The sequence below is a fragment of the Alosa pseudoharengus genome, unplaced genomic scaffold (genome assembly GCF_046254945.1).
Source record: "Alosa pseudoharengus isolate Yale_2024_CS ecotype anadromous, Long Island Sound unplaced genomic scaffold, YU_APseudo_1.1 YU_APseudo_1.1_scf_5, whole genome shotgun sequence".
NCBI classification, from domain to species: Eukaryota; Metazoa; Chordata; class Actinopteri; order Clupeiformes; family Clupeidae; genus Alosa; species Alosa pseudoharengus.
The window spans coordinates 19,796,323-19,811,915 of record NW_027468837.1 but is presented as its reverse complement, the minus strand read 5'-3'; the positions used below and the strand labels follow the sequence as shown (position 1 = coordinate 19,811,915).

Below are 15,593 nucleotides of genomic sequence, written 5' to 3'. Positions count from 1 at the left end.
GAACTGAATCGTAATCAATATGGTGCCGGCGGCGGCAGAGTTCGACACTAGTGCGCAGGGTTGTATTGAAAACAATGGAATCTAATGTCATCGGAAGTCGAAAGATGAGTGCGCCACACTCATGTTGGAGCCTATGTGAGGAAGATTGGCGCCTGTGCGCGGAGGCCTTTAGACTGGGGGAGGATGGTGCTGGCCTTCCCATGTGGGGAGGCCTTTAGACTGGGGGAAGATGGTGCTGGCCCTCCCATGTGGGGAGGCCTTTAGACTGGGGGAAGATGGTGCTGGCCCTCCCATGTGGGGAGGCCTTTAGACTGGGGGAAGATGGTGCTGGCCTTCCCATGTGGGGAGGCCTTTAGACTGGGAGAAGATGGGGCTAGCCCTCCAATCCAGGCCTGACTGCAGACTGCACCATCCCAGGCCAAGCCGAAAGCTACGTCGGCAGGGTCTGACTGAAAATGGGCAGCTGTTGTTTCATTGCAAATAACAATGTCTCTTCATATGTGTTTCCTACTGAAGAAACAGAACACTTCATTGCCTTGCATGATATCTCATGCATATTCAGACTGGATGAGCTAAGTGTTATTAATTGTGTCACTATCACTTACGAGTCATATGGTAAAATGCTGGGGGAGAAGCACTCTATGCGTAAATGTAAATTCTGGTCAGAATATAGAGTTTGACCATGCATAAGCATAACCCTTCCAAAACACCCTGGTTGATAATTACCAAACACTAGCTATTAAAATGTGTCACAATTTAAAATCAGCTCCAGAGAGACATGTGTAATTACACTACTTCCACTATGTTGCTTCTGTAGAGGTTCTGGCTGGTAAATTAAAAGTTGTAAGACATCTGGCTGAGCTGTGTTTGTGCTGAGGCCTTTTCATCACCAGGGCCACGGGTTACAGAAGGCCACGTCTCTACAGCCATGGCTCATTTGACTTTTGTGCATGTGTGGTGGTTTCTGGAGGCTTGCCAGCCACTGCCTTTGGGTCAAACTCAAGTCTGCTGTATATCTCAGTTATTAATTGCTTCACTCTCCAAATGACGCCTGCTGCCCTCCCCCGCGTATCCAAGAGAGCCTGTCTGCAAACCTGTAGGCTGTAGCAGCACTGCCTGCTACTGAATCAAACTGATGTAGAGGGAAACTAAAATGGGAGTCTTGGGGATGCTGAAATTGCTACTTATATGAGCAGTTTGATCATCAGAGAATTGGTGGATGAGTCTAGCACATGATGTCAGAATGCTACGGAACTTTGCATACCCAAGGGGAAATCACAATGGGAAGATCAACACTGGAAACAGAACTGCTGTTATAACAACACAGATAAGAACACATAAGACAGAAATGATAGTGAGAACATTATAGATAGATAGATACAGTAGATAGATAGATATATAAATAGATACTCAACATCCATTTTTTTCTTGAACTGACAGACAAGACAAACTCCAAACACATAATTGCTCAAGCAGTGCAGACAGATGGCAAGTTAGACCCACAGCACATGGGTCTGTGGACAGGACTCCCTACAGAAGCTCTATGAATCTACTCCCATGTGAACAGCGTTAGTTCTCTATTGTAATGCATATTTTTATTGGAGCTATAGGATCTGCGAATGGTCATTCATATTGCAAGTGCCCTGAAGATAAAGTGACAATAGCCTTTGTGAGAGGGATCAGGGGGAGACACAGAAGAGAAAGCATTTTTTTTTTTTTAAATGACAAGGCCTGTCAGAGACATGGCGACACGTCGCCGTGACAACAATGGTGCCGGCGCTATGGAGTATGTTAGTGTCTGCCTGCCGAGTGCTTGTTCCTACACTCCATAGTTTGAGAGACTCCTACTGTGTGTGTGACAGAGTAATCAGCTCCGCGAGGATCCCAGCTGTCTGGGCTTTATCACTGAGCTTGTCGGTGGGCTTTTAGTGTCCCAGCATAGACGGCTCTGTGGCGTCACTCAAACACCATGTCTCAGATACTGTCATCAAGTGTCACCGGTTCTGCATTGGTTTGGATGAGCACTGGCAGAAACATCTTTTAACACTCACACTCGCTCACACACGCACGCACGCACGCACGCTCGCATCAGAGGGTAGCCACGCACGGAGTGCAACAAGTACATGTCTTTTTGCTGAGCTAGGAAGTAACAGTGGGAATCCCTATTTAATATAATTGGTTAGGCTAGAGTAGTGATTTTTAAGTCTACATTCCCTAATGTAACATTACCTCCTTTCCCAAAGTGAATGGGTTGGTGAAACCAGACTAGAAATGTGAGTAGGCTTAATTGGTTAGCAAGGTACTGTTGAGCATTAGGAGTTGTTAGGTTGGTCTCCCGGCAGCAAGTTGCCATAAGAGACGTGGCGAACAATGAGAGACTGGGCTCACCGTCATACAGGTCAGTCAAGTTGAAAGAGGAGGAATTATTGTCAGGTTGCTCTGTAAACAGAGTAGTGATGGACTAAGAATCACAGTGGATCATTCACAAGAACCCTAGGAGCAGAAACACTAAAGACAGCTTATGTGTGTACAAAATGGGCTCTGCTTACTGTAAATGATCAATGTTAAATAACACATTAAATTAACACAATACATTTTTGATTTTTGTTTTGTTTAATTTTTTGAAATTTTATAAATGAAATATAATGCATTGACTGAGTATGCTCTTTAAACACATTAATATAATAATGCATTGAATGAAGAAGTAAACAAAGAGTTGTAACTAATAAACGTATGACTGCAATAAAAGAAGAGTCCCATCAACACAGGGGCATAAGTGAGGATGCCTCCTGAGCCCTGTGTGAACCCGCCTGCATGTCCACCTGACAGATGGCTCTCCCGGGTCTCAGTGCCCCCCTCTTTTCAGGAGGAGCAGATCAATGTGATACATTATTCCTGAGTGTGCATGTCCCAAACAATACAAAATTTATGTTAATATTGGCTCCGGGTCAAAACCATCACCACTCCAACTTTTAACCATATTAATTATTGATGTTTTTAAAGTATCCATTTGAATAAATCTATATCTATACGAAAGAGCATTGGGTGTAAAGTTCAGAGACCTAGATTGCAATAAAAAGTATATATCCATTTGTCTATACCCCTTATAACACTCTACACGATACACTAGTGGGGATGCGGAAGAAGACAGGAGATGGGTTCTCAACCAGACCTATGGTGTATGTCTTCTTCTTACCACTAGATGGCAGCACACCTCAGATACATACACACTGGAACACACATCAGCAGTACATCATACACCATTACAAACACACACACACACACACACACAGAGAGAGAGAGAGAGAGAGAGAGAGAGAGAGAGAGAGAGAGAGAGAGAGAGAGAGACACTCTCTTTTCTAACTCACAGCTTAATTTGGTAGACAGAGACAGCCAAAACAATTGCGGTGGAGGCTGCTTCTAAATCATCCCCTAGCAGCACTTAGGATACTCACTGGTGTGCACTTTGAGGGAGTAGGGGTTCTTCTGCTGGATGGTGTGGGTGAAGAGGAAGCGGGCGTTACAGCTGTAGTCGGTGCTGGTGTCCTTGGACAGGACGCTGGAAAAGTACAGGTCCCCGTTGAGCCCCATGGACACACGAGCATCCTGTCGGATAGGCATCATGCCTGCAAAGACAGCAACAGCAAGGCAGAGGACAAAGAGCAGGTGGTGAGTGAGGAAGACATGGAGATAGAGAAGGCTGCCCACTTCAGTACACTGAGGGGACCCCACACACACACACACACACACACACACACACATACACACACACACACATACATACTCACTTACCTGCCCAGAAGATAGCCTACCGAACCCCCACTCACATGCCCAGAGGGTTGTCCCTTACCCCCACCCCCACCAAACACACCCGCCCAGAGGGTAGGCTAAAGAGCCACGGCAGCAGCTACTCAACTGTTAGCAGAGCTCTGCTCGGCGGGGCAGCACAAAATGTGTTACACAACAGAACGCCAGTGACCAGAAAGTGCTGGTCATCACTCACTTCCACAGTACAGAAAAAAGACCAACTTTCCTAATGTGTTGTGACTATGCAGTAGGAGCCCTAATGTAAGGAACTACTATGATAAGAAAGGGCATAAAAGAATCACTTTGAGTGAGTAAGGTTGGAGTATGAACAAGTCCTTTCAGAGAGCTGATATAAAACATATCTACTTCAATAACTACAACTACAAATAAATGACAATTTATTCATTTATTTATGTATCTATTTACATAAACCAACGACATGGACAGTCCCCTAGATCAACTTGGGGTTAAGCGCCTTGCTCAAGGACACAACAGATGTAACTGGGAATCAAACCCAGGACTTTCTGGCTACTGCTTTCTGCCCCAGTTCCTTAGCCACTGCACTACCGGTGACGGGTGATGGGGTGGATGACGCAGCCCCTTTAGAGAGATAAGAGGGCCGGCTGGCTTCAGTGGAGCTCTGCTCTGCTGTGTGCTGTGTGTGGAGGGCCGGGCAGGGTGTGGGCTGAGTGTCCTGAGGCTGCAGCAGAGGGAGGGCGTCTCTCTCTCGTCTCCCAGGACCTGGACTCGCTCTGTTCCTGCCCTCTCAGCTTTTTTAAGAGGCCACGCAGGGCGGCATGACACACACATAAAAATACACACACACACACACACACACACACACACACACACACACACACACACACACTCACACACAGAGGTACACAACCACATACTCTTGCTCAGCAGTAATGGACACTGCAGAGCAGGAGGACACGAGGAGCGGTGGCACCACAGTCTAACACAGCAATACTGTACCAAGAAGAGAAGGATAGGGTAAGGGACGGAGAGAGAGAGAGAGAGAGAGAGAGAGAGAGAGAGAGAGAGAGAGAAAAAAAACCTCAGGCCTAGATGTACTAAGAATTACCGCCAAATTACCGCCTGTTTTGCACCTTAAAACATGGCATCGTATGTACAAAACTGATCACACGTGGATGGCTATCTGCACTTTTCTTACTGATGCCTATGCATTTATGGGAGGAAGTAGAAGTAACGTGCAAACACAGGGGAGGAGAAGTACCAATAGTGATTGATTAAGTATTCTTCCATATGTATGAAGAAACACTTCCACCTGATAAAAGCAGGTGTAATCCAAATTGCAGTTAAATGTGTCAATTAGAGAAACTTTCGGAGACAGCTGAATCAGTATTCAGAGCATCGCTTTTCTTCATTGTACTATGTCAAAATAAATCTTAACTTTTGTTTGCCTTTCTAATATAGTATTTTCACTTTCATGACATCCATTTCCTAATCTGCTAGACAGGGGTCATAGCCCTAGTCTACGTGAGGTAAATAGTTCAAGTATTTTTAAAGTGGATTAGTAGAACTACTAGGCCTACTCTTTATGGCGCTGCTCGTTGCCATCTTATTATCATGTATGATGGCTAAACTTTGATTCGTTTTAATGCCGCAATCGGTTAACTCCATTCAACTGCGCTTGTGGTTCAGCTGCGGGCATGCAATTTGCGTTGTAGAGGGGGCGGGGATTGGCAGTGATGAGTGCTGTTTACATAATGAAGTGACAGCTTAGTCAATTCCAGGCAATACGGCAAAGCACATCGTTCGATTTCTGCTCAAAGAAAAACTCGGTATTAGCGCTTTCTTTGTACAACCGGCCCTCAGAGACAGACACAGAAACAGTAAATAAACAAACAAAGACAAAACAACAGTAGTTGTGACAGACATAAAAGACAGTGAGAACAGTGATAAAGTAATATTTATTGAGAAAAAAGAACAGAGAGAATGACACATGAAAGGAAGAGTGAGAGAAAGAGAAAAGAGAGAGTTACTGACCGCTGTTCATCCAAAAGGTGTTGGGCGGGGGCAGGCCAGGCGGCGGGTTGCAGGGCAGCACCAGCGAGCTACCCTCCGTCACCACAATGGGCTCCAGGACCTCTTTCGGCCACAGTGGAGACTCTGCGGTGAGCACAACGGGTACGCTCAGACACAGCTTATGCAGTAGTGATCATAATGAATCTCACACACACACACACACACACACACACACACACACACACACACACACACACACACACATACACACACACACACACACGCACACACACACACACACACACACACACACACACACACACACAAACACACACACACACACATATACACAAACACACACACAAACACACACACACGCACACACACACACACACACACACACACACACACACACACACACACACACACACACACACACATGTAGGTGTGTGTGTCTTTGCACTCACTGGAGACTCGCAGCAGGATCTTATTGGACATCGCTGTGCCAAAATCATTGGAGGCGAAGCACTGGTACTCGCCCTCGTAGTCCTCAGGCCGGCCACCGTTGCGGAAGGAGATCTCCAGGGTTCCCGAAGGCTTCCGCTGCGTCACGTGCTGCACTTTGCCCACGTTGAAGAACCGTAAATTCCGCTGCCACATGAACCTGTTCGGAGGTGCCCACACAAAAACACACAGAGAGGGGCGGGTGTGAGCAGAGCAACACTTGCAAGAAAAAAGTTCTTCACCACACTTCACCCTCCAGACTCTAGTTTGCTTTCAAGCAGTCAAAAAGTACACCTGTTCTTAAGTTCACACATCATAACCAAACACTCCCCAAAGTCATATATAGTATAGTAGTATATATACTCTTTTGATCCTGTGAGGGAAATTTGGTCTCTGCATTTATCCCAATCCGTGAATTAGTGAAACACACACAGCACACAGTGTACACACAGTGAGGTGAAGCACACACTAATCCCGGCGCAGGGAGCTGCCTGCAACAACAGCGGCGCTCGGGGAGCAGTGAGGGGTTAGGTGCCTTGCTCAAGGGCACTTCAGCCGTGGCCTACAGGTCGGGGTTCGAACCGGCAACCCTCCGGTTACAAGTCCGAAGCGCTAACCAGTAGGCCACGGCTGCCCTAAGTCATAGTGACAGGTGAATTCCAAACACAACACTCCAAACAGTAATCTAGCAAAAACAACAACAGCGAATAGACTGAGTCATTTTTGGAAGGCCATGAATGAAGTGATCCATTGGGCATGAATAGTCATCTGGGCACATTATTCCAGCACAGTGCCCTTCCTGGGAGAGCCACCATGGCGGTGCCGTTGTGTAAACAACCCCTCCAATATGGCCCGCCAAGCAGTCACAAACGCGACCCGTCGTGAATGGAACCACTGTCCCCAGCTGGTCCCGGATTCATATGGCTTACGTAAGCCGAGGGGGGAGACCACGAGAAAGAGAGAGAAGAAATGGAGAGAGAGAGAGAGAGAGAGAGAGAGAGAGAGAGAGAGAGAGAGAGAGAGAGAGAGAGAGAGAGAGAGGGAGGAGAGAGAGGTATCTGGTTGCCTGTGCCTGTGCTATCTGATGGCATGAGAAAGGCAGTTTGGGGCAGCGGGGGTGCTAATGTTTGTTCCCCTAGTGCGGATGCGCTGGGCCAGGCAGCTCCGTGTTCTCACTAATGGCTGTCATCCTCAATTAAGACGAGGTAGAGAGGGGGAGATGGTGGAGAGGAGGAGGAGGAGGAGAAAGAGAAAGACAGGATGACAAAGACCAGCGCTGAGTGATGGAGGGAAGGAGAGATCAAGGCAGACAAAGGGAGCTGGAGAGAAAGAGGGGGGTGAGAGAGTAGGAGAGATGCTGCAGTGAAGGATGGAAGAGAGAGAGATAGAGAGACAGATACATAAAGAGACAGAGAGAGAAAGAGAAAGAGACAGAGATGCCAGGAAAGCAGGTAATGACAGAGAGGAGAAAAGTGAGAGAGAAAGAGACGCCAAGAGAGACAGTAGGAGACGGACAGAGATAGAGACAGAGACAGAGACAGAAGGAGAAAAAAGGCAGACACCCCCCAGAGGACTTGGTCAGAGGGAACAGGGTGAGAAAGAGACAAAAAGAGGGAAAGAAAGCAAAAGAGGGAGGGAGGGAGAGAGGGAGATGTTAAAAGAAGGGATGGTCTGTTGGTCAGCACTCACGTTGGTGGCGGGTTCCCCTTGGCCTCACATTCAATGATGATGTTATCTCGAGGGTCTACAATGTAGTCCTTTGGAGACTGTTTCACAATGGTAGGAGGTTGCTTCACTGTGTAGAGAAAGAGAGAAGGGAAGAGATGGAGCCAGAGCGAGAGAGAGAGAGCGAGTGACATGGAGAGATAGAGAGGATGAGTGTGATAGGGAGAGAAAGAGAGAAAAGGGCACTTAGCAAGAACTCCATTTGTCCTTCGGGATCTCAGCTACACAGAAGCGTATGATTGCTGAACCTAATGATGGATTCCATAATAACTGAGTAGTATTTGTGTAATGACACCCATCGTTTGCATGATGTATGAGTCTTCACGCTGTATCACAAATGCCCTTTCTCTCTCCTTGTCTCTCATTTTCTTTCCCTGCCCTACATTGGGATATGGGAGCAACATGGTTGAGTTGTTCACTGAAATATGTGACACATATATATAACACAAAAAAATAGAATCTTACTGCTGTAGAATGATGAAACAACCAGAATGCAGGCAAAAATAAATTGGCTGGAAGAGTTTGATTGTCACAGCAAATGAGAGGCCTTGCTAAGAGTCTCTAGACCATAGTGCTTCCTTTTCCTTCATCACTGGACTGCACTGGGCAGTACAGAGTTGGGTATACTGGGAGAGAGTGGAGACTGAGCTTTACCATGTTGTTCAGCTTCTACCTTACTGCCAGCTGAATCTCCTCATTAAAAGAGACTGTCTTTCTGAAGTTCCAGAGACTGTCTAGTGTCTACTCTGATCTGTATTCACAGGGGCACTGTGTATGCATTAGAGAGTATGACTGTCATCATGGTGACATTTTCTTGTGATGACAACATTTTCTAGATATGGCAGTGCAGTAGTGAAAACAACACACACACACACACACACACACACACACACACACACACACACACACACGCACACACACGCAAAGAGGTGGATGGAGTATATACTTACTGTCTTGCTGGATCTTTGCTGTTAGTTCCCAGCAGCAGGTGCAGAGAAGCAGAGAGCGGGGAGGGAGGGTTTAATATGACACTGTGAGTTACTGCAGCTGCTACACACACCCACACACTACACACTGCTGTTACTAAACAACCGGACATGAGTGCATTAGTTAAACATTGGGGTGGTTAATGCTATTAATATTGCATCTAATCTAACACCACTAGTAACATTGTTAATGGATAAAGAGGAAATAAACTTACCTGTATAGGTTAACATAGAGTGGCGGCATGGTTTTGTAAACAGGGAAGGAGACAATGGACAAAAAGAGACAAAAGCAGGACAGTTAGTGAGCTTGTCAAAAAAAGATGGCTAAAGGTGGTACTTGGCAGACAAACAAACATATCTTTAAATGTCAGAGTAACAATATATATATATATATATATATATATATATATATATATATATATATATATATATATATATATATATATATGATATGTCAAAGTAAATACTGTAATATATGTTATTCTATATATTCTATGTTAGAGTAATAAATGTATGTTTGTGAAAAAAAATCCCTGTAAAATCCCTGTAAAATCAGTAGCGTAAACTGGAACAAACAGGAAATACAACTCTGTATCACAGGCAGAACACAATGACAGATTTCACTGAGAGAGGGCTGAGTTACATAATGGCACTTAAACACACTTACAGTAAAATCAGCTGCAGTCATAATCTTACAATCACAGCAATCACAGGCCAGCCGTGCGCCTTCAGTCTGACTGTCTCTTATTCAATGGTGAGACAGAGAGCTCTTTTATTTCCACTACTCCAACTCTGTTTGACAAAATATTACTGAAAGAAGTCCTTCAAGTGGAGTGGATAGAAAGCACCATGCCGTGGCACTGTAGGTTGGCTGTGCTATCTCTAACTGGATAAACTGCTATTTTGACTTGCTAATGAAAGTATGCTTTTTTAGATTGAGATACTAGAACATCAGGCATGTGTGTGTGTGTGTGTGTGTATGTGTGTGTGTGTGTGTGTGTGTGTGTGTGTGTGTGTGTGTGTCTGTGTTTGTGTGTGTGTTTGGGGGAGGGGTACGTCTGCTCTGTGACCCCTAGGTCCTGATTATGAGACAGGTCCGGCTCTGCCTGACATTCATCATAGTAAATCAGCAAGGTCATATCACAGGGGGTCGTGTGTGTGCGTGTGTGTGTGTGTGTGTGTGTGTGTGTGTGTGTGTGTGTGTGTGTGTGTGTGTGTGTGTGTGTGTGTGTGTGTACGGTATACGTCTCTCTACCTTTGTGCCTACATTTGTGTGTGTGACTCACATGCCTGAGAGGATTTATACGTGTGATGTGTCTGTGTGTGTGTGTGTATGGAGGGGAGTTCATGTGGGGGTGGATGCAACTGTGTTTGTGTGTGTTCACGCAGCATGAAGCCTTGTCTGTATATGAGTGTGCAAGGATGCGTGTGCATATGTAGTGCTTTGTTTGAGCATATAGTATATCATTTTACACATGTGTGCATGTATAGTCTGCTTTTATCAAGTGTGTGTGTGTGTGTGTGTGTGTGTGTGTGTGTGTGTGTGTGTGTGAGTGTGCGTGTGCGTAAATGTGCATGATGTTGCCTTTTGAGTCTGATTATACTGTGAGTAAATAGATGTGCACAACCTGGACTTTTTAGTTTGTGAGTGTGTGTGCATGTATGGGTGTGTGTGTGTGTGCGCGCGCAACAACACCAAGAGGGGGTGGAGGATGGGAGTATGGAGGTGATGACAGCCCTCATTATCAGCTCTGGTCGAGCAGAGAGGAGAGAAGCCCCTTTCTGACGCCAACAACCCCAATTAGACAAAAGCACCCCCCCCCCCCCCGCTGTGTGTGCCAAAGGTCGCAAGGTCAAGGGGTCAGGGGTCATATGGGCTATCATGTCTCTTAGAAGTGAGAGGAGAAAACGGCAAAATGATCAATACACATTTATGAGCCCTGGGACAGGAAGCCACCGGCCATAAAAGAGACACTGGACGCAATGAAGAGAGAGAGAGAGAGAGAGAGAGAGAGAGAGAGAGAGAGAGAGAGAAAGACAGAGAGAGAGAGAGAGAAGGGTGGAGGAGATATAGAAAGACAAATACAATAACAGGGAGCGGTGGACCGAGCTCGAGACAATCACATTAATGGCTGCCAGTGGTCAGAGTGGATCTGCTTTTTTATGGACTTAAATGAAAGCCAGCAGCCCAGCTGCTCTGGGGCTTTTTACAGTGTCTGCGTTGGCCCTGCCTGAGACCCCTGCTCTCTGACAAACAGACCAATGAGCCTCTGTGTGTCTGCTGGGACAGGAGAATAAACAGATACAGACACGGGGCATGGAGGAGACAACAAGAGAGGGGAGAGAGAATGAGTGAGACAGGAGAGAGAATGAGCGAGAGAGGAGAGAGAGAACGAGCGAGAGAGGAGAGAGAGAATGAGCGAGAGAGGAGAGAGAGAACGAGCGAGAGAGGAGAGAGAGAATGAGCGAGAGAGGAGAGAGAGAATGAGCGAGAGAGGAGAGGGAGAATGAGCGAGAGAGGAGAGAGAGAGCGAGCGAGAGAGGAGAGAGAGAATGAGCGAGAGAGGAGAGAGAGAACGAGCGAGAACGAGCGAGAGAGGAGAGGGAGAATGAGCGAGAGGGAGAATGAGCGAGAGAGGAGATATGGATTGGCTACCCTTATATTTATATCTTATTATCTATCTATATTTATATTGGATAATATCTGTGATTTTATTTAAATAATATTTCACATCTGAGTTTAAGGTCAACTTTGGTGAGCTCAGTGTTTATACATGAATGGGACAGTGAAAGTGTGAGTGCAGGTATACACTCTCCATGTTTTATGCAGGCCAGGCTACAACCAGAGAGGGTTAAAGCGGATCTTTGCTACAGTATAACAATGTCTTGCAACCATGTTAATGTTACACAGGATACTGGTCTGCTGTCTCCTCATCTTTACTGGGAATCAATGGAACAATCAATCTCATCTCCACTACACACTATACACTGCATGGAGTGGAAACAATGACAAGTGAATAGGCACTGCACAGCATCTTTTATTTATTCAGCTGTCAATCAAGCTATTTTCAAACACTTTTCTACATACTCAGGGCAAAGGGTGTGTGGGTGTGTGTTTGTGTGATTGTGTGTTCGTGTCTGTGTTACGAGACAGAGAGAAAGAAAACAGAAAAAAAGAGACTATGGATATCCTTAATAGCATGTATGCCTACATATATTCAGGGTAAAGGCCATGTGTGTGTGTGTGTGTGTGTGTGTGTGTGTGTGTTTGTGTGCTTGTGTGTTTCTGTCTGTCACTAAAGAAAGAAAGAAAAAAACAAACGAGACAATGAGAGAGACTGTGGATGTGCTTATGAGCATGTGTGCCTATTAAAAATGGTATGCCGACCCCTCCTCCATTGGACTGCACATGTGGCGTTGTCAAACTCCTCATGTTGAGCTTCACGCACAAAGGAATTCAGCTCCATGATGTAACCATGTGGCCAGCCATGTGACAGACTAAACATCAACAGCATCACCAGGGAAATGCAATCCCAACAGATGCTGATAATTCCCTCTCTCTCTCTTTCTCTCTCTCTCTCTCTCTCTCTCTCTCTGCCATATGGAGGCCTCCCCTTCACTAATGGCGAGCTCTCATGTTTTCACTGTTCATACATAAAACATGTCTGCCTCCATAAATAGCATCCATGCCTATGGACCCACTTCGAAGTGTGTCAGTGGTGGACTTACGATCAAGCGGAACTTCGATGGATGATACGGTCCTCAGGAAGAGCAAGAGGAGTGGCCATGTTGCCAGACCCACCCCCTCGCCTTGCTTCAACATCGCTCTCTTCGGATTGGATCCCGCCAGTCTTGGCGTTGTCTCGGATTGGCTCAGCAGCAAACCTTTGGCCTCTCTGAACTATCAGAGGAGAGGAAAAAGAAGGACCAGACTGTTAGGATTACAGTCCAGCAGGATGCCTTTGACAGAAAGGAACATTGAGGAAATACTGCTGATCTAATGTAACAACCAGGTGCAATGGAAAACTACATGTGCAGTTTCTAGTCGATGTGCTCCACAAAAGGACACAGTGTTTTTTAGTCATTGCACATTGGCTTTAGTCACAACGACAACCATGAACATGAGGTGGCTGTATGGCCAGGTATGTGTGTGTGTGTGTGTGTGTGTTGTGTGTGTGTGTGTGTGTGTGTGTGTGTGTGTGTGTGTGTGTGTGTGTGTGTGTGTGTGTGTGTGTGTGTGTGTGTGTGTATGTTTGTCCATGTGCCTCTTTGCCCGTGTGTGTTTGTGTGTATCCATGTGTGTGTGACTGCATGTCATGTTGGTGAAAGGGTCTGGGCATGTGCGTATGTGGGTGAATTTGTAGCATGATTAAACATGTATGTGCCTGTGTGTGTACCATGGACTGTGTGTGTGTGTGTGCGTCTGTGTGTGTGTGTGTGTGTGTGTGTGTGTGTGTGTGTGTGTGTGTGTATGTGCATTAATGTGGAGGTTTCTAGATGACCTACATGTGCAGCTGACACTGGCGGTCCCCAGAGGCGGTGAGCTGTGGCCAGTGGGCTGCAGAGGTCCCCCCAGTAAGATGGCTGGTCGTGGGTTAGAGAGGAGCAGGACAGTGGGCACCATGCAGTGGACCAGGGGAGAGGGCGAGGCTCTGACACCTGCACCTGCCCCCTAAACCAGCAGCCACTGCCCTGCACCACCCTGCATCAGACCCTCACAGGACTCACAGCCTCTGAAGCAGTCAAGTGCTTCCTTTCCTCCCACCCCCATTCAATTTCTCAATGTTTATATGCCAATGCATGCACCCATGCAACACATACATTGTGTGTGTGTGTGTGTGTGTGTGTGTGTGTGTGTGTGTGTGTGTGTGTGTGTGTGTATGTGTGTGTGTGTGTGTGTGTTTGTGTGCTTGTGTGCTTGTGTGCAAGATAGCATCTGTATATTTGTGAGTGTGTGTGTGTGTGTGTGTGTGTGTGTGTGTGTGAGGGTAGGTATAACCTCCACAAATCCGCCTGTAACGTTACACTCTGAAGCACACCCGTTGTCTGCAGGAGTGACATACGGTTAGGCGGGCCCATCCCCTGCACCAGCAACGCTGCCATCTTACTTCCAATCCGCATGTCAAGAAGAACGCACCCCTCCAGCCACCCACAGCTCTCTCTGCCATCACACACTGTCACACCAACCAGCCCATGGGACTAACCACAGTGGCCCCTAGCTTGGCTAATTAGCACCCATTACATCCACCGCAAATAACCGTTCTGCACTATTACCTTCTAGCTATTTTGTAGCTGTTTTAGGTTAGCATTCTGGCCTGGTGTGCGATGAGGGTTGGATGAGGCCTCTGCGTTGGAGATAACATGCTAATTAATCCAATTGAGGCGGAGTGCGGGGGGGGGGGGGTGGGGGGGGGTGGGCGGAGAAGCTCTTGAAAGCCCTGACAAACTCCAGCTGGGCCTAACTGATGTGAGGGAGGATGTGCGGGGGCTCCATAATGAAGACCCTGTCCCACGGCTCTTTAATCTACTACTGCTGCTCTGGTGGCAAGGGCTGCTGTTGGGAGGGGTGGGAGGAGAGGAGGGGAGAGGGGGGTGCAGTGGAAGGAGACCCTCCTGCTCTTTTGCACCAGGGGGGAGCACTGATTTATGAGGGACCAACGGAGGCGCTAGGGCTTCCTAGTGTCCAGTGTCCAGGGAGATGGGTTGGATGGGGAAACACTGAAGCTTTTGTGTAGAGTCTGACTTGAGCCAGCTAGCCAGAAACTCTCAACCCTCAAAAGGGTTTCCTTTTATTTTAGATATGCATTTACACACACAGGCACACACACGTGCGCACGCACGCATGCACACAGCCACGCACACACACACGCACGCACACACAAACACACACACACACGCACACACATACATACACATTCCACACACATACAACTTTTCATTCTCCCACTGACACAAGTATACACATACATACTGTACAAACATACACACACTTACATGCAATCCAACACCATTTTACAAAAAAGCTAATCTGCCCCAGGGGGGAGTGGAACATGCCTCTTCCTGGCTCTGCCTCCTCCACAGGGACAGAGGGCCAGGGCCATAAAACTAGCCACACACTCCACACACACTCCTCACACACACACCTCACACACACACCCCTCACACACACTCCACACACACACTCCACACACACACCCCTCACACACACTCCACACACACTCCTGACAGGTGTACACCACAAACACTGACAAAGGGATCCAAGACTGACGAGGCTGCGTGCACATGAGGCTATTGGGTGTGGAACAAAGCCAGACTCGTCCACCCGAGCGGTCGACCACGTTTATATCTGTCCATTCATTCATATATTCCCAGTGGGCGGGCGGAACTGGAGTAAACTCGGGAGATTGAGGTCACTGTGACTTCTAGGAGCCTTTGATGAACGAGCCTGGCGCAGAGCTCACCAGCACAGAGTCGCCCCGAGCACGCAGAGCAAGCCACCGTGAGTAACACGGGAGAGTAAAAAACACACACACATGCACACACACACACACACACATACACACACACACACACACACAC

The 15,593-nt window shown here is 47.0% G+C and overlaps 1 protein-coding gene across 1 annotated transcript in view; it reads right to left on the bottom strand.

Moving 5' to 3' along the window:
* Positions 1-12,802, bottom strand: part of nfasca (neurofascin homolog (chicken) a) — a 39,146-nt gene extending 26,344 nt beyond the window's left edge. Inside the window, exons 1-6 of the mRNA XM_076267336.1 lie at positions 12,744-12,802; positions 8,979-8,996; positions 7,993-8,098; positions 6,267-6,463; positions 5,821-5,943; positions 3,456-3,626 (exon numbers count right to left, since the gene is read on the bottom strand). Of these exons, the coding sequence (XP_076123451.1) occupies positions 3,456-3,626; positions 5,821-5,943; positions 6,267-6,463; positions 7,993-8,098; position 8,979 (598 nt within the window). The 5' untranslated portion in view covers positions 8,980-8,996; positions 12,744-12,802. The remainder of the gene's footprint in view (positions 1-3,455; positions 3,627-5,820; positions 5,944-6,266; positions 6,464-7,992; positions 8,099-8,978; positions 8,997-12,743) is intronic.
* Between the last annotated feature and the right edge of the window lie 2,791 nt (positions 12,803-15,593).